The sequence below is a fragment of the Syngnathus scovelli genome, chromosome 1 (genome assembly GCF_024217435.2).
Source record: "Syngnathus scovelli strain Florida chromosome 1, RoL_Ssco_1.2, whole genome shotgun sequence".
Taxonomy (NCBI): Eukaryota; Metazoa; Chordata; class Actinopteri; order Syngnathiformes; family Syngnathidae; genus Syngnathus; species Syngnathus scovelli.
This window is the reverse complement of record NC_090847.1, coordinates 10,058,832-10,080,233: the sequence shown is the minus strand read 5'-3', so window position 1 is coordinate 10,080,233 and position 21,402 is coordinate 10,058,832. Positions and strand designations below refer to the sequence as shown.

General features: G+C 39.2%; 1 protein-coding gene across 6 annotated transcripts in view; it reads right to left on the bottom strand.

Annotated features, from left to right (window-relative positions):
* Window positions 1-21,402, bottom strand: part of diaph2 (diaphanous-related formin 2) — a 334,433-nt gene that overhangs the window by 74,105 nt on the left and 238,926 nt on the right. For all 6 annotated transcript variants that reach the window (XM_049746603.2, XM_049746754.2, XM_049746826.2 and 3 more), the window contains 2 exons: window positions 13,630-13,795; window positions 5,064-5,199 (listed from right to left, as the gene is read on the bottom strand). In XM_049746603.2, the coding sequence (XP_049602560.1) occupies window positions 5,064-5,199; window positions 13,630-13,795 (302 nt within the window). The remainder of the gene's footprint in view (window positions 1-5,063; window positions 5,200-13,629; window positions 13,796-21,402) is intronic.

Genomic DNA, 21,402 nt, shown 5'->3' with positions numbered 1-21,402 from the left:
TAGTGCGGCTGAGGCTGTAATACAGGTGCACGCACACGCCTTCCTGCCTACCTGCAGCTGTCAGTGTGGCACAAAGCCATCAATCTCAGACCCTCCACCTCCGTCACGGCTGACAGGAAGCCGTCAGCCACCAGCAGTAAGTCAGCCGCATATGCATTTTGCTTTCGCATGCCACACGGAAAACATGTTTAAATGTAGAAAAACAAAAAGTGCTCCAGGACACTAACTATAAAAAGATATACAACTGTCACAATTTTGAAGCTGAAGAAAAGTGAATGTAGGGAAAACGGAAGGCAAATTGATAACGCTCACAAATGATAGGCTGTGTAGAACATTACGTTATACCACTTTATGTTAGAAAAATGACTAATTTCTCGGTGAATGTATCTCTTTATAATGGCTCTTTAAATCAGGCTACCTTAGGTCACGGGTTCAAATCCAACCCTCAAATACGCTTGTGGTCATGTTAGCAATAAAAATGAAAACATCATTAAGGAAAGAATCCATCCACAATGTTTCTACTGTATATGTGAGCGTTGTAACATCTTATACATATGCATAATCTAAAAGGTCACACACCCACAATGAAATCATTAAAAGTGTGACATTTTCATGTCAATTACTTATTAACACTTCAACTGAACAGCCCAGCTATGTAACAATGTGCACAGTCAAGCTGATGCATATAGGCAACTACTAAGTAAAGAAAGAAAAAAAAGAGCAGGGATGGACAATTTAAATGTAACCTGGAGAGAGCCATGGTGATATGTGAATCACTCAAAGTAGTTCTCCACGATATCGATAAGGGGTTGATCCACTGTGATCTCTTTAGAAAAGGTGGGGTATACAGTAATACTTTGAGCTGACTGGGCGATGAAGCAAATTGTGCATGCCTACTTTTGTTTTAACCAATCACAATGACGGAACGCCAAATCAACTACGTATAAAAAAGTACAAACATCTCTACCAGCTAAAAATACTTTTTGCTGTTCTTTGAAAAAGCAAACAGTTGGCAATTCTGCAAGAACAGAAGGGTTTTGTGAACTCACAAATGCTGCAAAAATCCATCTTCCAGGCAGAGTTAACTTAAATGATGAAGAGAGCTGCAATTTTTCATCAGCGCTACTGGGGGGCCACGAAAGGCCACACACTTGCTTACCAGATGTATGACGAAAATTCCATTTTAAATATGGAAAAAAATGTAAGTCCGCACGTGAATATTGAAAATCTGTGTATAATTGATGCCCTGTTAAATGTATTGGGAGGTTAGGCCAAAAATTACCCCCAAATTCATTAAGAAAAACTGAAAAACCTCCAGTATGTGTCTCTTACAATAAACAGGGATTGCCTCCCCCAATAAAATCAAGACCAATACATAAATATGTATTTTTTTATTTAATAGGGCGATCACTGGCAGCGGGAGAGATTTAAAAAAGACACACGATAGTGTAATCAGGAAGGGAAATGTGATATGAAAAAAATAGACTTCCACATAAAAGTTGTCCAGATCCAGATGCTCTTTGAGGAAGTTGAGCAATTATCTGAATTTGAATGTTGTAATTGTCTATTTGGTGACACACAACCTCAAGATGTCATGTGACCAATGCTCAAAACACATAATTCTCTTCCCAAATTTGATCACGAACATCTTGGCAGAGGTACGAAAATATCCCTACCAAACAATCCTGACTCGTGCCTGAAAGCTGTTGCTAACCGTTTCTTTGGTTGAAATCATGTCCAAAACGCAATTACTGCTTCAGGGAAAAAGTCTGCATCTATGGAGTATTTTTCTTTTGGTGCTTATGACGCACTCTAAAGAGGGGTAGTGTCTCTATTTACAAGTGATCCGTGTATTTGAAGACTCGTGGTGTAACAACACACGTAGACAAACTATAGCAAAAATCACTAGCATATATTCTTTATCCCATTAGAAAACAGCTGTTAATATTATGCATCTTACTGAGTCAGTCAGGTCTGTACTATACTGCCCCCTAATAGCTAAAATGAACACAACAGAAGGAGCACAATGTAGAATTGGAACAGATTATTGGCATGTCCATTCTTTTTAATAGGGAAATATTATTTGAAATACACGTTTGAAATAGTGCTTTCTTCGCCAATTAAATATTGGATACCTATATAGCATCATATAAATGAAGATTTAACACCTTTTTCCATTAACACTGATTGACACAAACTAAAATGCTTCACAATATAGAATATATAATATATCGTCCCACCCTATATAATACTCATTTCAAATTGGATCATTCAACTTTCCATCATCGGGTTCCTTCAAATGATGTTTGTTTCAATTTTATTCTTATTTTTACCAATTAAAAGAGGGACGTTTCTCTATAAAATTGTTCTCCAAACTTTTTCTTACCCTTTTTGGTTGTTTGTTTATTCCTCTGCGCCTCATGCCAAGCTATATTGAAGTCAAAAGTGTTTCTGGCTCTGCGGCGCTGTTCAAAGCTTAGTTGTTTCGACTGAGGTACAAAGTTGACACGCGGGTGCAGACACTTGCCACAGACGGGGGGCTCTGACCTCGCCAATGTTTGCCAAGCATGCAGCCTAAGGGACCTGCTGCTTCTCACAAGAGGCCTTAAGAAAAGATGGGCCACTGGCTTGACCCTGCTCAGGCTTTTGACACATGCTCCTTGTGACACTCTCTCATATGTTGCTGCACAAAATAAACCACAAAAAAAGGAGAACCTTTAAGGCCCCTTTTTAGCCCCCCCCCCCTCCAAAAAAAAAAATCTTAAATAACTAGATTTGTTCAGCAGATATTTAAATGCAAAGGATGTGATCAAGTAAATGTTGAACATCTGGTCAGTTCAAGATAATGTGGAAATCCACTTAGCAAGAATTAAAATAAATGGGATGACTATGTAATGGCTTCATAGGCAATTTCCAACATTAGAACTTGTAGTCATTTACAGGGGGAATACATTTAGCACCACTCTTGTCTCATCATCAGTTATCCTTGTTTAAAAAAAAATAATAAAAAAAAGTACCAGCATGTACGTAGCAAACATGCCTATTTATTATCTCATTACTTCAGCTGGGAAATAAGCAAACGTCATATTTTATCAGTTCTCTGAAAAACATCCCTCTTTGCCCAACCGAAAGCTTCTGCTGAGGAAAAAAATGAAATAAGCCCTCATTAATTATGCAAATCATTAATCAGTTGCAAGTGAAGAGGATTTGCGTGCAATTTGTGAAATGACATAAAATCTATCCCTTCTAAAAAAAAAAAAACTCTTGAAAAGTCATTAAACACAATTGGATGGTCTATTGAAAGGTTTTTAAGCAATACGTTTAATCACAGTAACCCAATGAAAAGTGTATTAAATCTCATTATATAGTGGCCATATGTTTATGCCATCTGGCCATACAAATGGATTTAATCCATCCATCCATCCATCCATCCATCCATCCATCCATCCATCCATCCATCCATCCATCCATCCATCCATCCATCCATCCATCCATCCATCCATCCATCCATCCATCCATCCATCCATCCATCCATCCATCCATCCATCCATCCATCCATCCATCCATCCATCCATCCATCCATCCATCCATCCATCCATCCATCCATCCATTTATTCTAACCCTAAAATCAATCTTCCATTTTTAATACATTTAGATTATTCATCATTTAGATATTTCTGTGCTATGCGGCCTTGATTACACTGACTGTCCAGATTCATACGTTCACCAAGATGCAACATCATGCTGTTTGATTAAAAATAAACACAATTGAGAAGAAACCAAACAAGTAATCAGTTTCTGAAGTTAATGTTGTGGGAGGGGAAAATGTCTCACAGCTGTTAAACCTTTGAATTTTGCATTTCTAATGAACAAAGATTGTCCTTTTACTAATTACCTTTCATATGCAGGTGTATTATGGACAAAAAAAAACAAGTATTCAATGTTCCACAAAGAATGACAGCCAGGCATTTCTAATTTAAAAGTGCTTATACTGCACCTCAACTGCCAAGGTCACAATCATCAGGACACCACAACAAGGTAGCTTTTTTTCGGTATGGAGGACAATCCTCGCATCACTATCTCCTGCAGGCGACGCTGCCCATGTCATCCTTATGTTTTATTCATGTGAGTCATATTATGGCATTCACAAAGTCAGATCAAAATCTGCTCTGGGAGAAATATTTAATATTATAGCTGCTTCTCTACCCTTCTCCATCTGGTTAGGCCAAATGAGAAAAGAGCGCTCGACAGACTCTTTCACACACATCCATGTTGGATTATTAAGAGTGAAGCTTTCAAAGAGGTCACTGCTCAGGAGAGGAAAAAAAGAGAAACAGTGCTGCATGGATCAATTATCTTGGAGGATTTGCGGCATCCTGAGGACTGTCTTGTCACACTTCCACATATGGCTGTGAAGCCATTGGCTAGAAGCTGACATTTAGTAACAAGTGAATTGTAGAAATCCCCCCTAAAAAAGGACAAAATAGCAGAGTGACTGCTCACAGAGGGCCTTCGGGCTTGAAATTCCTTCTCAATGTCATTTGTAGAGCTCGACACAACCAACTCGCTCCCGCGTTCTTATTTTTCATGTCGGAGCAACTCATGCTGATCAATACACAGTTTACTGGCATTGCTTCGGGTGGGGTGCAACGGTGTATACCTTGGGGGGGGGGGGGGGGGGGCATAAAGGAGTTATTGCAATAAGTCAGCGTAAATATAGCCCACTTTTGCAATCTTAGATCGTAATGCTTTCAGCATTAAGTTGCATCCTGACTGGGTGACAACAGTGGCGTGACAGCGTAGCGTGACTCAATGAACCACATAATAAAACTAAAAACATAAGGAAGTAGTGTCTGATGCGCCCCATTGGCCAAGCTTTAAAGAATTTAAAAATGATTTCAGAAGTCCATCCATCAATTAGGAAATCATAGATGTAATCCCAATATGATTGAAAACATTATTTCCAAAGCAAGACACTATACACACTCCAGTCCACACCCCCTTCGCTCTGCTCCCAAACTCCCTACGTGCCCCGCCGGCATCTTTGTGGAGAAATGACGCACCTTTGTTCATGTCAATCAGCTTCTTCTTCTTCTGCTGGCGCTCCTGCTTCTCGCGCTCAGCTTTTTCCTTTGCCAGCCTGGCTCTCTTGATCTTCTCCTCCATCTCCCTCTTCTTGTGGTTCTCCTTCACAGCTTCCTGATGAGCCAACGCACGCACAAGCACACAGACACACACAGATTATTTCCGATTTCTGCCACCGCTCTTTAAGTGTCGTTTTCAGAAGCGGCAACTTGCCATCAGCTAAACATTTTGTATTCCAAGAAACGTTGAAGATAAGATACCGAAATAAACAATAAATCATTTCAAGTGTATGAGCACTTTTGGGAGGGGGGGTTATAATCTGTGAGCATGTTTTCCAAGATGAAGAAGACCTCGTATACTGGTGGTAATGAATGAAAAAATGTTCTGAAGTCATATTACTACCACCACATTGATTAATAAACATGCAAAGGTTCAAGTGAGCCACACTTCTTTTGTTTTTTTGTTTTCAACAATTGTTTTAAAGATCATTTCAAGTCAAATTCAGATTTCAACGGAATTTGTTATGAAAATATGTTGGTGATAAGTCAGGAAATAATAGAATACAGTATATAAAAAAATTAAACACCTATGTTCTGTCAGTTTTTTGTGATGTAACAAAGCTGACATGAACTGTTTTCAAACGTTATTCCATCATTCGCACTACCTTGTACACCACAATTGAATTTTATTTCTAATCTTTTCGAGAGGCAAAATGAACACAAATCACTGAAATATTGTGGTTGCATAAGTCTGCACACCGCAACAGGCATTTGGCTGTGTTCAGAATTAATAAACCACTTTAAAACTAATTAAATAGGAATCAGCTCACACCTGTCTCTATTTCAAGTGCCTCTCTTTGAGCACACATACATTTGGGATGCTTTTGTTGATTTTTGTTCTATTTCAAGAAGAAACCTGAAAGTTTTCTGCTAACACTGATTGCTACTTTGATCTGTTCATAATTCCCTCCACCTTGTATAAGGCCCCAAGTGCAACTGAAGAAAAACAACCCCAAAGCAAGATACTACCAAAAGCACGCTTCACTGCAAGTATGATGGTGTTTTTTTCTGTTATGAGCAGTGCTTTGCTTGCACCAAACAAACTTTTTATTGCTATATGTTAAACCTAGGATTCATCTGAACATACCAAAACCTCACAAATACATGGCAGAAAATGCTGTGATCTGATAAAACACGTACAGTGCTTGAGACATTACTAATTTATGGCTATATGGTGAGAAAAATAAATACATTGAAATTTCACAGTTAGTACAAAAAAATCCGCAATCCAGTGGCATGCAAGGCTCTAACACTTTTGTTTCATTTATATAAGGAAGTCAGAAAATGGCTGTGACCTAATAAATTGACACCAAATCTATCAAGTAGGAGGGAGCCTAATCATTGAATGCTTTGTAAAAGATGACATCATCCATCCATCCATCCATGGTTTGTAAAAGATGACATCATCTTTTACAATTTTATGATGATGGAGTGACAGACCATTATTAATCTTTTTGGTCTTTTAAAACATATTCCATGAGAACACATTGCAGGAGATCGTGAGGCTGTGTGATATTAACTTTGTACAAAATGATGGCCAAACATGGCATAATGCAGTGCACCGTGCCACAATGTGTGAAAAGAAAAGAAAGTGGAGCAGCCGCTGCAGAGCGTCAAGCGGTCTCGGTGGAGTGAGAAGGAGATATCATCCCGCTGCTCCTTCGTGACCGGCCCAAATGTCAGGATGGAGTCAGAGGCAGCCAGATAATCAACAGGAGCAATTCAGCCTTTACAAATGTGTCAGTTTGTTCTTGTGCCAACACTGAGCAAGATGCAACTGTGTGACCTTTGGAGGCAAACAAGATGTGTTTGCTTCTCATCACGGAGCTGAGCTGGTGCATACCAAGACCGCACCCAGCGTAGCTACAGTTTGTGGATTTTATGTGAAAGTTTAATCATTGGATGTGCCAGGACAAACTAATGAGTTTCAATACAAATATCTCAATAAATTTGCCTTCACAAAGATAACTACGTATGCTCAAGTGTGATCGACTCGGTCAGAAATTGTTATATATATATATTTTTTTTTTAATACATTTTTATAAACACTACTTTGATTATTTTGGTGGCAGTTTGCATTGGTAGACATCTGTACTGATAGCACGATGTAGCTAGTTAGTTAGCAATGGCTGACGTGGTGAAAGTGTTAGTAAAGTGTTGTAAGATCATTCCCAATGAATCCCCATCGCTTTCTTGCATTTTAACTTGTTGTCTTTATTACAAAACTATTCCAGACCATTCTGAAATTCCTTGCACTGATATTACATGTGATGACACTGGTCTGCATCTGACGCCTTGCATGGTCCTGATGTATGTGTATGTGTTTGCATCTTAAACCCGAGGATTAAGGGGATTGTGGTGAAAAGGTGTGGAATGAAAACCACTCATGCTAGTCAATACAAGAGCTTTGACATGATGTTGAAGGACACGCGGCCCTGATGTCAGTATCTCCTTGTTGGTGACAAGGGCAATGACAAACACAATGCACACATATACACGTACACGAACACACACACAAACACGCACGCACACACGCACGCACACACACACACATGCACACAATCAACTGAGTGTGGTTTAGGGTGACAACTGTGATAAACATGCATTTTATTGCCACATGTATCAGGGATGAGAAAACTGTTCACCTTATTTTCAGCATTAATGGCTATGGGTGGTTATTTATTCAACTGCAGATGGTTCAGGGTGTTGATTGTAAAAAACTGCTGCATGGACACAAAACATTGCTGAGTGACTATCTCTACTGTAACTCTAATTGGCCTTAAAGATGACTCCATAAGATCATCTCAACTTGGGTACAATGTGCTGAAAGAACATCTGAGAGGCAATCTACCGTAATTTCTGGACTATAAGACACACCGGACTATAAACCGCACCAGCTCAAATTTGGGGATATTTTAGTTTTTTTTCTTACATAAGCCGCACCGGACTATAAGCCGCACATGCACACGAGTCTTTTACAAAGAAAGACAGTACACAGAAAGCCTTTTTAAAGTTTTAATAACATACTTTAACATGTCTTTCTAAACATTGCCTGTGACGCAGCAGTAGTACCGCAGCAACACGGAAGTGTGCACTGCTTTGTGTAATCTCTGAGTCACGTGGCAGAGTAAGAGAAAGGGTTTAGAGCCCTTTGACGCAGGTCACCTAGCGTGCATTCCTACTAAAGCTCATAATAGTCACAAGCAACACAGCCAGAATAAGCAGCAGCCATAGTAGTGTTTCAAAATAGTATTTTTGTTGTTGTTTTTTCCTTCAAGATACCGCACAACAGTGGTCCACAGCCTTTTTACGAGTGTATAAAAGTGATCAAGTCAACGCAAAAATCACGAAAAAAACCCTTATATAAGCCGCACCTGACTATAAGCCGCAGGGTTCAAAATTTTGGAAAAAAGTCGTGGCTTATAGTCCGAAAATTACGGTACGTGTTGTAAGTGTTGCTGTTTTGGTTAACAACAGAGTTCACATGGTCTCAGCAGTTAACTTTTTAATAATGAGTGGAGTGAAGTGTCTATGAAATTTAGTAACTGCAGTTATTATCCTGTTTTTTTTTTTTTTCAAAATGGGAAAAAGATGGTGTATATTTGAGGAAATCATTCATGGAAGACACATCGGGTGGGCACAGCATCTATTAGATTGACATAAATGTTTGAGGAAATATGGTAGTCATGACACAATCAGTCTATTTAGTGAATAGCATACTGGGTGATGTGTTTAAGTAGCTCGGAACCAGCTAGTTTATGTGCACTCATGGTCAGCAGTGCCAGTTAAAGCCCACCCCACCCCCCCTCGATTATCTGCTCATCTATAAAGCACTGTGTTGCGTCTGCACCACCACATTGTACAAAAGAATATCTGCAACACAAACAATTTATAAATCATGTAGATTACAGAGTAAAAATGAATAAATACTGCCGGCAAAAGTAATCTAAAGCAAACAACCAATTGTGACTGTATACACGATTATGTAACATAGCGACATTACTCTCATCAAATGGAACCCGCAATTATCATAGCGAGACTTCCTGTATTTTTTATTTTTTTTCTATATTGGTCCCTTTGATGGTTCTTACTTTATGTTAAGGCGACCATATGCAATTAGACGAGTGGCTATATTTGACATCCTATTGAAATGTAGTAATGTCACACATTCAACTTTCAGTGCCTTGATTTAAAAATCAAGAACATATATAAGCTTGTGTTTTGTCTCTTGAGGCATATGTTGAGATGATGAAAGTAAAAAAAATATAAAATCTTTGTCATAATGATGGCAGTTGAATGTGCAAAATAACTCTGGTCCCTGGGTGGAGATGATCAAAATAGTTGCAGTCCTCTGAAGCGACATGATATTCTACGCAATTAATCAGACAATTAAGAATAAACTGGGTTCGTTAAATCACTAGTCACATCTACATGGCGCCTGGATAAGTCTGGCTTGACTTCATTCCCTGGCAGGAGTCACAGTCCAGAACAGGACATGTTTACTAGGCCGGAAAGTGGTTATAAATTGTATCAATTTAGATGAAGTAATGCTACTGAAAAGTTCTGCACTTCAAGGTGATTTTTTTGACAGAGTGCAACTGTGACTGTTTTTGTGCATCTTTGACAGATCTATTTTAAGGATTAGAGGATCCTAAAATCTTACACACATGTTTACACTCAGGTAGTCAGCTTGCTGCTGCTAACTACAAATCTATTACTATATGAATCTCTATTCAAATTGTCTGACATATGCACATCTGCTCTTGTATTGTTTTGGTAGATTCTTGACTTAAAGTGCCGTTTTCAACTCTAAAAAATGACTTAGTAAATTGCCCAAAGCTAATGACTGACGCTCTCATGCTGTAAGTTTGGGTTGGCAGTATTGTGCCTAAGACTTCTTTCGCAAAATATTTATGCACAATGTTGACCCACTTTGTGCAGTCATAAAACCACAAAACATCATGCCACTTATTTAATTGTGTATTATCAGTGCCTAATTACTGCAATTTCTAGACTATAGTGCACAACTGTATATAAGCAACAAATTTAATAAAGAAAAAAAAAAGTTAACCAGTCAACAATGTTTTGGTTTTTACGTTGTAATTTGGAATATTCACACAGCAAGATAAGGTAAAGTACCCAACTAATAGATAAGGAGTTTTATACTTTGCTTATTGACAATTTAAATTTAACTGTGACCTGAAAACCGAGGTACCGACCAAATCCTATTTTTTGGCGGATCCTTAGACTCCAATGTACAGACAGATGCAGAGAGGTGTTTGAGTCACAGTGTTGTAGACTTCAGTCACCTATTTTATTGTATGAGAACATTTGGATTATGACTATCTGAAATCCTTAAATATGTCTACAAGTGTAATTCTATGGCTTGTTTCTGTAATTCTGCTGACAGACGGGACCTCAATTGCACCTCTGCTGATGCAAAAGTACAACTAAAGCATTTTTGGATGGGGGTGTCACAAGGTTAAATACAGCTACCCCAAAACATAATAGAATAAAAAAAATAAATAAATCTGGTCTGTCGGGTTTGCATAATCCTGCTAAAAACACACTCACCTGCGGTTGCAAAAACAAATAAAGCACAACTTGATGGAGGTAAGTGTGAGGGATTGAAGAAGAGGTCAGACGTGTAGTTAAAGTATAAAGGTAAAAAATGTGTCCCTTGCGATAACCTCCCAAAGCTGCCAAAGTGATTTGTGGCCACAAATTTCCCAGAGGCCGTGTTTATGACAAGCTCCGTGCCCCCGGGTCCCCTCTGGTGGAAAGAAGTGGAATGAGGTGCAGGGGGGTTGCAATCCCAATTGATCACACAGTTTGCAAATGTAGACTCAGAAGTAAGTAAAAGTAGCACCTAAATGCCGCTTAGACTTGTCAACAACACATGCACTTGTGGCCTTTTTGACGTCCAGACGAATCGCTGCTTCTTTTTCAACCTGAGCGCTGTGGTTGGCCAAACTACCAACAGGAACCTTTGTTCAAGTCAATTCCAATTCCTTCAATACCGTATTTTCCGCATTGTTAGGCGCACTTAAAAACTTAAAATTTACTCCAAAAACCACCGTGTGCCTTATAATGCAGAGCGCCTTTTATATGGATAAATTGATGAATTTGTTGATTCATACTGGTTGTACACAGCGCTCTGCCAAAATGTTTCAGTACGTTTTAGTACGACTAGTAAATTACAAGGTCGCATCGCTTCCCGGTTACGACAACCGTGGTCAGGGGGTGTCACTGAATGTGTGTGTGCGTGCGTGTGTGTGTGTGCGCGCGCATGTGTGTGTGTGAAGGAATTGGACAGTTTTGAATTGTGCGGCTCAGCACAGAATGGGGCATGAAGTGGATACATGAAACAGAAATCATCATTCTAATCTGCTACGAGATGCTGTAACGTGCTACTTTGCAAAACCCACTCTGGTTCTTTTGGACTTATTAGAAAGTCACTCAATTAACAAGAAAGACTGTTCGCTCATCCCAGCCCATCTGCTGTGCTTTGATAACTCATTAATGGAAGAAATCCTCATCCCCCAATGCTCCTGGTCAGGATTACAGATTCAGACCCCGCTACTGCATTTCGTTTGCCTCCTGAATATGGCCGCATTAAATGAACAAATTCAGACGTGTGTGTGTTTGTGTGTGTGTGTGTGCATGACTGTGTGTGCGTGCTGAAATCAAATATTTCCTTGGCTGCCCAGCGAGGGATGTAAGGAGCATGAAACAGAAGGAAAATGAACTTAATGGATTATATTACCGGGCACATTCACTTTTGTGACTGCAGTGCCAACGCTGCAATGACTCATGTCCATCATGAGCAAGTTTGGGCGACTGTCCGAATTGAATTGGCAGAGGTTTGTGCTAGCAGTTCAAATTTAGCATTAATTTTATTTTCACCATTGCTGGAGATGAATTTATTGAAATTCAGTATGTATTGAGTGACTTTGTCATCAGTGTGTCAATCAGGACTTAATTGGCTTGATGATGGTAAGAGATGATTTTAATATCAACTATCTTCCAAAACAGAAAATATTTTATTCACCAAGACGTATTTAAGCTGAGTTCGGTTTTCTGGAGTTTTCAGTTGCTTCCATACCAATGCCTTAGTAAAACGGTAACCATTATGTGCAACCCCCTCATATTGTCTACACTAAATGACTGCAGCATGTGGCATGCCATAACTAAGTGCTATCTATCTATCTATCTATCTATCTATCTATCTATCTATCTATCTATCTATCTATCTATCTATCTATCTATCTATCTATCTATCTATCTATCTATCTATCTATCTATCTATCTATCTATCTATCTATCTATCTGAAATGGAGAAGCTGATTATTATTATCACTGTTATTATTCCCCATTACCTTATGAGCAACGCTCTTCCCCTATTTCCAGATAATTTAGTCACACCTCTGTAACCCCGTGGCCCGCTCACGTCTCCTTCCGCCTTCTTCATAGCAGGGAAGTTTAAATCAGTAATAAAATATTCATATGCAGCTATTTGCTTGAGAGAATAATTTATTTTCTTGGGTGGATGCCTCTTTCAGAGATGTGCAACACGGGAAACCTTCAGGGAGCAGAGTGTTGTGTGCAGTTACACTTTGATAGTGGGGAGGGGCATTGGAGAGGGGGTGAAAAGTTGGTCTCAGATGGGGATCAGAGTGAAGCGAGGAGACGGATTCAGACACGACGACCTTGGCGTTCCTAATGGGGAGTGAAGACTGCATGGAATAATGACTTGCTTCCTTTCTGACAATTCTGGGAGGCTGCCAATGCCATTGAAATCAAACATATGTTTAATCTCCTCATCAACCGAGGGAATAATTATTGCTTTTTTTGCTGTTGTTCTGCAATAATGTACTACTTACTTAACTGAAAAACAAGCCAAGTAAAATATTTATTTTGCCGCTTCACTGCTTATTATTTATTTGAGTCCCCTTGCCTCAAAGCATCAATACAGTATTTGTTTTTGGGTGACAACATTATTCTTAAATGTGGCATCTTCAAATAACATAAAACATGCAATCAAAAGCTTCCATTCATCTCAGAGACTATTTATGTGCTAAAGTAGTCCTTCTGTTTTTAGCAACTTTAATGTGTGCACACATTACCACCATTTTGTTTCACTTTTCACTAACATAACCTCTTTGAATTTATGGCAACATTTGGTTTTAAAGTTTTGTAGTGTCGGTTGGAATGTGTGAGTTTATACATGTATTCATGTGGCCAGAAAATAATAAATAAGACATTTTGCACGACTTCCAACTAAAATGTCAAAGAAGCCATTTAGTTCATACACATGCAGCTTATAGTAACTTTTTTGATTGAATACTACCGTCTTTCTAAATAATGTTTTCAAATAAACACCTGTTTTCATTAAACTGCAGTACATTGTGATACACATATCCAATATACTAAGAAACAATACAGTGTCGTACAAAACAAACTTTTTGATAGAATGTTTACTCACCAAAAAGAGGATGCGGAAGTTTGACAGCTCCCCGAAGAAGTCCTCCACACTGACGACTTGCGGGTCGAAGGTGAAGTAGCTACCTATGTTCTCGTAAAGCTTCTGCATGTTCTTGTGCATAATTGACAACTTCTCGTACTGCTCCCGTGAAAGCTTGCAGAAGCCGTGAGGGGGACACAATTAAGGAAAAAAGAGAGCCATGTGGACTTAATGTTTCAACACATTGGATCTGGTCATTTTTAGGAATAAAATGTACCCTAGTTGAAGTTCTTACCTATAAAGTAAAAATAAGTCAATCACAAAGACAAGTAAAAAAAAAAATAACTACAATATCAATGGACATCCTGAAATTACAATACATTCATACAATGATTGGTATCACAGCACAACATGACAGCTAACCAGTCTGCGAATACCGTAATTTTCGGACTATAAGTCGCGTTTTTTTTCATAGTTTGGGTGCGGGGAAGACTTATAATAACATATGTGAATTTCTTCAAAAAATTTCAAAAAAAAAAAAAAAAAAGTGAAACCGCGATAAACGAACCGCGATGCAGCAAAGGTTTACTGTAAAAAGACAAAGATTGATCACGGGATGACGAAGATGACGAAGGGCCCCACGCACTGCCGGCATCATTAGCGGCTTTGTTTCTAAGTGACACGGAGGACGAAGAGTTTCAAGGATTTAAGGATTTGGAGTGACACAGAAGGTTTGAAAAACTATTATGGCTTTTACGCACGCCCGGTCCTACTCTACGGAGCTCTCTTTCACCTCCATGGATAGAAGTCGGGGACCGGCGCTCGGCCGGGTGGCTGTCCGGGGACGGTGGATGGGGCTCGGTCATGGCTTTTACGCACGCCCGGTCCTATTCTATGGATCTCTCTTCCACCTCCGTGGCTGGAAGTCCACGCCGCCACACGCCTGAAAGTTTGTTTTGTTAAATAAAGAGCCGTTTACCAAACCCACGTCTTTCCTTGTACTTTGTTAACGCTACAATATAGTTACATACTAGATCTGTGAAATAACGACGAGGCTGACGTCAGGGCGCACGCACGGCGTTGTTGAGAAAGGACTAGGAATTTGATCGATGGATTTAATGATTTAGAGTGCACAGATGGTTAGATAATATTATTGCTTATATAATAGTTATTTGATATCTAATTTATATATCGTTATATGGGCCTGTGGAATATTTGGAAGTGCAAGCGCCGTTGGCGGCGCGCACCCATTGTTGACAAAGGACGATCGATGGATTTAATGAATTGGAGTGACACAGATGGTTTTATAAACGTGTTATTTATGTAATAGTTTTTTTTAATAACTCTGAATGGTACGTCAGGACCGTTCTCAGCTCTTCGTTTGTATTTATGTCACGTTAGCATACCTATCGTTTAGCCTGTTGTTGCTCGTTCATGTCTGTTCTTGGTGTTGGATTTTGTCAAATAAATTTCCCCCCTAAATGCGACTTATGCTCCGGAGCGACTTATATATGGGTTTTTTTCACGTTATTGTGCATTTTATGGCTAATGCGACCTATATTCCGGAGCGACTTTTAGTCCAACAATTACTGTAGCTATGTAGCATAAGTTAATGTAGCAGTTGAGGCGATCACTCGAAACTAAGAGAAGCAACACTTCTTAGAAATTTCAATAGTTGCCATTATTTCCGACTGATCAATACATTGAAACATGCCAATGCAGGACAAAATCAATGGGACATTGCTGGAGTCTTTTCTGCTTTGAAGGTGTCCTCTTCAGTTGCTAAAAGCCACAAAGGGGGAGATTGGATGTGATGATGATTCTCCCTACTATTAAGTTGACAGATTGGCATATTTTCCACAAAAATATTTGTTGTATACCAAATTGTCAGGTATTCGAGCATTACGGTACTATACGATATCACCGTTTGTGATAGCTACCATCAATGGGAGGTAGTACCTGCATCAAGGTCAACAGGGACTGGTGCATATAACTCAAAAGAGTCAGAGTCACTCAAACATATCATAACAATAACCCCAACATCACATCTAGAGTCAATGGCATGGCGAGCTAAGAGCCGCAGCGTTGCACCAATGGAAAAAGGTGTTTTGTTGTCAGCGGCTCGACACACACGGCTGCAGCAGGAGCTGATTGGAGTCATTGTTCTATTGTTTCTCCTAACAACAGCAGGGTCAGGTTGTTTTGAACCTGGCCTCTCACGCCGTACTGTGTAATTTACTGAACAGGCTCGCCACTTTTCTCCTGGTGAATGGCTATTGACAGCCTCCATCAGTTAAGCATTATCGCAGCAGCCACCTGACCTCAACTAGCGCTTGGACCCTCGGAAGACTCAAAAGGAACGGCCACAAACAATACAGGAAAGGCTCAAAGATCATCACAATAATCGGGTACGACTGTAAATTTGATGCAAGTATCAAAACAAATGTATAATTTCACTGTGTGCACACAAAAACTGATTATTTCCAACAGTTGTAGCCATGTCTATCTACAGTGAGTGTTTAAAGTTGAACATGTCTGGCATTACATTTTAATTCCTTACATTCCTTACACACTGCAAATTTTCTTATCAAAGACATCCATCATCTGTCTCTTTTAAGTGTGGCGTCATTGGGGTCAGACACGGGCTCGAGTCTTTCCCAGATGACCCATGTTTTTGGAATGTGGGAAGAAGCTGGAATAAATAAAGAGAATCTGCGTGAGCACTGGGAGGCCAAGGGTAGAGATTCCAAGACAGAACCTCAGAACTGTGAGGTCACTTTGCTTGCCATTCCTCACTCGATTAGTGTAAGTACATTTTGACCACCTGTGAATCCCAACACCAGCTAACTGTTTCTGAAGTGTTTCACATCTGTATTGCATGGCAAATTGTGAAGTGCTATTGTAGCTCGATACAATTGGGCTACACTCGACTGCTGTTATCTTAAGCACTGTATGTCCACTATTAGTGTAGTGGTGTTCTTGCCAGTCTTCAATGGAGCTTGGGTTCAGTTTGCACTCAGTGACGGTGTGACTCTGACAGTGCTTTTATCAGGCCCAACGTAGCAAAAAGTGAAGTCTAACTGTGTGACCGGGAGGGATTTTTTTCTCTTTTGATACTTTTGTACATGGGTGCAAATACGTACAAAGTGGCATTTGCGCTATTGTGGGAATGAACAAAGTTGACTTGATTCCCAGCCAAAGGAGGTGAATGCTCTCAATTCTTTTAAATTCAGTGCAGTCAAGACACACACCGTCTTTGGCATTGCATAAGCAGAAATTTACACACTGAAATGTATACAGATGATAAATGCATGAAAAGGACATTGAGAAAGAACTGCACGCTAACTGTTGTGAAGTGGGTACTTGGAGACTGCCGTTCCAACCCAACTGCTCGTATCCACCTATGTTTATGCAAAACATGATACAATCACATGGTAGCTGACCTTCCATGCTATGCAAACAAACGTGTGAATACAAAATATCAAATATGTTCATTATCAGCCAAAAAGGTTTGACTGTGGTTAAAGTGATTATGACCATCTTTCCTGTAATAAGTAAAATAATATAATATCCTATATAAGTAAAAGGTCAGGAATTGAGCCCCTTGCTTTGTTTTTTTTTATTAACTGACATGAATCATCTGCCGTGCCTGTGTTGTATCTATGCACTTATTTGAGTCCCATACTGTACCATAGCTTTGTTTGCATGTAAAAAAGGGAGTGCAAATTGGCTGGATTACATCATGTGAATCACCCTAGCACAGGATGGTGCATTCCAGTTGAGTGAAAAGCCATCCTGCTTCTCCGGACATGATTTACCATCCCTGCTTCTATCAGGAACTTTTATTTCTCTCAATGTGCACCTCCCTTAATCTTCACTTGAAAACTCTCAAGAAGAAGAAAACAGACAGTGAAGGGCAATACTACCAAGCTCCTTTAAAAAAAAAAAAAAGGGGGGGAAGAAAAGATGGTCGTAAAATGTACACAATGTACCCTGTCAGATATCTTCTGGATTTCCTCATGCATTCCAACGTACAAGTACTAAAACACACAATTAGGGAGTCGTGGGATATCCCAACACAAAAAAATTGCATGTCTCTCAACAATCAAGTAGGAGGCACTCTTTTGGCCCATCTATTGTAGTATTAGACATTAAACATGCAGACACAGTGTGATTTACAACATCACCAAAAATAACAAAAACAGTAATACAAAAATTGCCAAAACTAAGCACATTTCAATACAGTATCTAAGTATATTCTTTTTATATGTATTTTTGAGTGCCATTGACTTCGACTATGCGTTCAGGTCACAAACAGAGTAACATTCTTGAAGCATGGGTTAGTTTTTGCAGTTTGTGGCCTCTAGCTCTTTATGTTTCTTCTTCTCGGAATGTTGCCTACACACTTTATCCTCCCGCCATAGACACACACATGTTTGCGAACGTTCACATTGGTATTCGTCCCATGGGGCTCCTGCTGGACCAAGGTTGCCTAGGCTTCTTGTATTTCCACACCAAAGATATGTCTTAGTGATGAGGCCTGACACACACAAGACACACGAATGCGCACACACACGAGTAGCCGATGACTGAGCCTTCGTTTCTTATGTAACTGCATGTACTATGGACATTAAATCTGTATGAGTCATATTATGTATATCCCTGATCTGCTATCTAACAAGCCTCACCAATAATAATAATATTAATACTAGTAATAATAATAATAATAAATTATATTTATATTGCACTTTACATTGCAAAGAATCTCAAAGTGCTACAGAAACACTTTTGTACTGTACATAGCCACCCGAGACAGCTGCAAGACGACCATCGAAGCCATTCATGGCCTGATGTCTCAAGTCATTAAGGACAAACTGTTCAATCAAATCAACACATCTATTTAAGTTTGTACTGAAGGTAAATACAATCAATTAAAAAAGTAAATTTTCCATAATGTGAAATTGTGAAAATGTTGCATACTAGAAATAATGACAGTGTAGCTATTCTTTATTGTTCTTAGTCAATTCATTGTCAGGCCATTGCTTGATGTATAAACAGAGATTCAGCGACATGTCCAAATTGATGTGCTTAATCTCTTAACTGAAATGTTGACGTGCCACAAAGGTTACACTCAACACCAGTAAGCAGTGATTAAGGCCGTTCACGACTTCGAAAATACATCCAAGTTTGATTTACTTTTTCAGTTTTGTAATCTTTGAGGAACCAACCCACCAATCAGGATGTGTTACCGACATGAATTAGGGAGTGTTCAAAATTGCTGTGTAAAAACACAAACCGTGGAGCCGAAAGCCTCCTAAATAAATCTCCTTCAACCCAGTTCCATTAATGTTTATTTAATGCTTTTCCTGTGTGCTGGCTGGGCCCTCCATCCATCGTCGTGCACTAAGCCTGCTTAGAGCATGGCTGCTCTCTTTAGCCTTACGCTGACTGCCAAACAGCGACTGCAGGCCAAATTACACCGAGGGTGCCCACTGACGGAACACAGCCGAGCCACACAGGTGCACATGAAATGGATGAATGAATGCAGAGAGATGTGCGAAAGGGTGAGAAATTCCAGGTGACTCAAGCAGCGATGGCGATTCAACATAAGGAAGACAAAGGGAACCGTTTCATTAATGCCTCACATTGATGCAGATGTGTTTTGCCATGTACTCGTGTATGTGGTCATACAAGGAGAGCGAGCTCTGTAGGGCAGGCAGGAAAGAAGCTGACAGCGTCCAGCATCGGGAGCACAGCGTCGACACTGGAACTGTCACGGGGAATTAGGCAAACGGCCACATTCCGGAATTTAGGATGTGACCTGGTGCCAAAGTGAACGAAAAGAGGATGGTGGTGTCCCCAATGCCACATGCACTAGATTTCATGTTTTAAGGCTACATAACCTAGTTTTTGTATGCAAGTACAAAAACGTGTGAGTGTCACAGTGAATATCCACACATATATTTTTTATATCCCAGTGCATAATTTTTGTGTAGGTTTTTGTATGTAATGCTATGCACGCTGTATTCAAATGACTATTTGTGGGGTACTGCTGTGTGTGCTTGGTTAAGTCTTGTGAATCCAACATATTTATAAAACGTAGAGTAGAGTACATTTTAGCTGTTTATCGATATAATACGTCATAATATAAACAGACACAACCTTATTATAATGGAGTCTCGTTACAACAAATGAGCTAAAATCATTTCCGAGTAATAATACATGTAACTCATAGGAAGTCATATTAAAACTTTCATAGGCTGTCTGATTTTGTATCTGGTCTTCTGTACTGTAACAAGATGATTTGGGTAACTCAATGTGCTTCACATAATTAAAAAAAAACTATGTATTTACAACATTGAATTGCATTTGAATAAAAAAAAAAAACAACATTTGTTAGAATGTCACTATTTACAATTACTAATTCTGATCTTAAAGGCCTGGAAAGATGTTCTATGTATATATTTTTTTATTCTTAGTATCCCAGTCTAAATACTGTATGACCATTAGAGTTTACTTTACGTTGCTGATACAATAATTCAAATCAGGCTCATAGACCGGAGATAATCTGTTTAAAACTTGAATGCCTCAGTGAGACAATACAATGTGAATTGCTGGAGTTTGTCCAAAGTCATCATGACAACTTGGACGACAATCAACCAGCAAGAAGCTCCAGTTCGACCACCCATCTGTACACGATACACACAGTGTTGGATTACAGAGAGTGCCAGCAGGGTGATGGTGATTAGTTGAAGCCACCCTCTTCATGAGTTGTAATTAATGCACACAATCAGTGTGCTTCATGCTTCTGTCCCTCAAATGCTCAATCATACTGTTTCCTCTCCGTAATTATATTTCTACCCTTGGCAACATTTAATTGACACTTTTTGAATGGATATTTTCTTGACGGAAAAAGGCACAAGTCAATTATTGTTATATCTAATAGTCAAAATGTCTCCATTCCAAAGCTGCATTCCACATGTGACAACCACACAAAGTAAAACTTTCTAAATTTTTAAATCTATCACAGTAACATTTACCACAATCTGTAGAGGATTCTAATCAAGTAGTGTACATTTACAGTGAACGCGTCAATGAATAAATGAAGGAATGACAATGAGAACGAGTCTTAATTTGATTTGCATCAGAGTAAAAAAAAAAAAAAAAAAAAAAAAAAAAAAAAAAGAAAATAGTTAAAGCTAAGACTCAACATTTGTCAAGGGCAAGAATGTGTTTGGGCTTAACTGTCATTTCACATATTGATGTATTCACGCTGATAGACAAGCACGTCTCAAACACATTCATACTCAATTGACTTATCGAGGCACTTTTTTCCAAATACGTTTAAAAAAAAAAAGCCAATAAAGGGCTATACTTTTACTATTATCGTTTCTTTCGTTCTCCAACCACAATACATGGAGCCAATTTCACCGCCTGCTTGCCAATGTATTCCGCTGCCTGAAATATTTATTCCTATTGAGAGGAGAGTCGCTTTTGCTTTAACATTCAAAACCCCTCACTACACCACCTAGCCGCCGTTGGAACAATTCAATAATGACTACATGTGATACAAAAAGAGAGAGCATATCAATTAGATATGAGGGGATTAGAGCCTCTGGACTGACCTGTTGAGTAGTGAATTTAGTATGGAGAAAATGTGAGTGTTCACTATACACTTGACACACACCCACACACATTCACTATAAAATAATAAGCTTTCATGCTTGTTTTAGTTCATCTCACGCATTGGCGCCCCTGGCCCGTGCCTTCCCGCGTCATTTCCACAAACCAGCA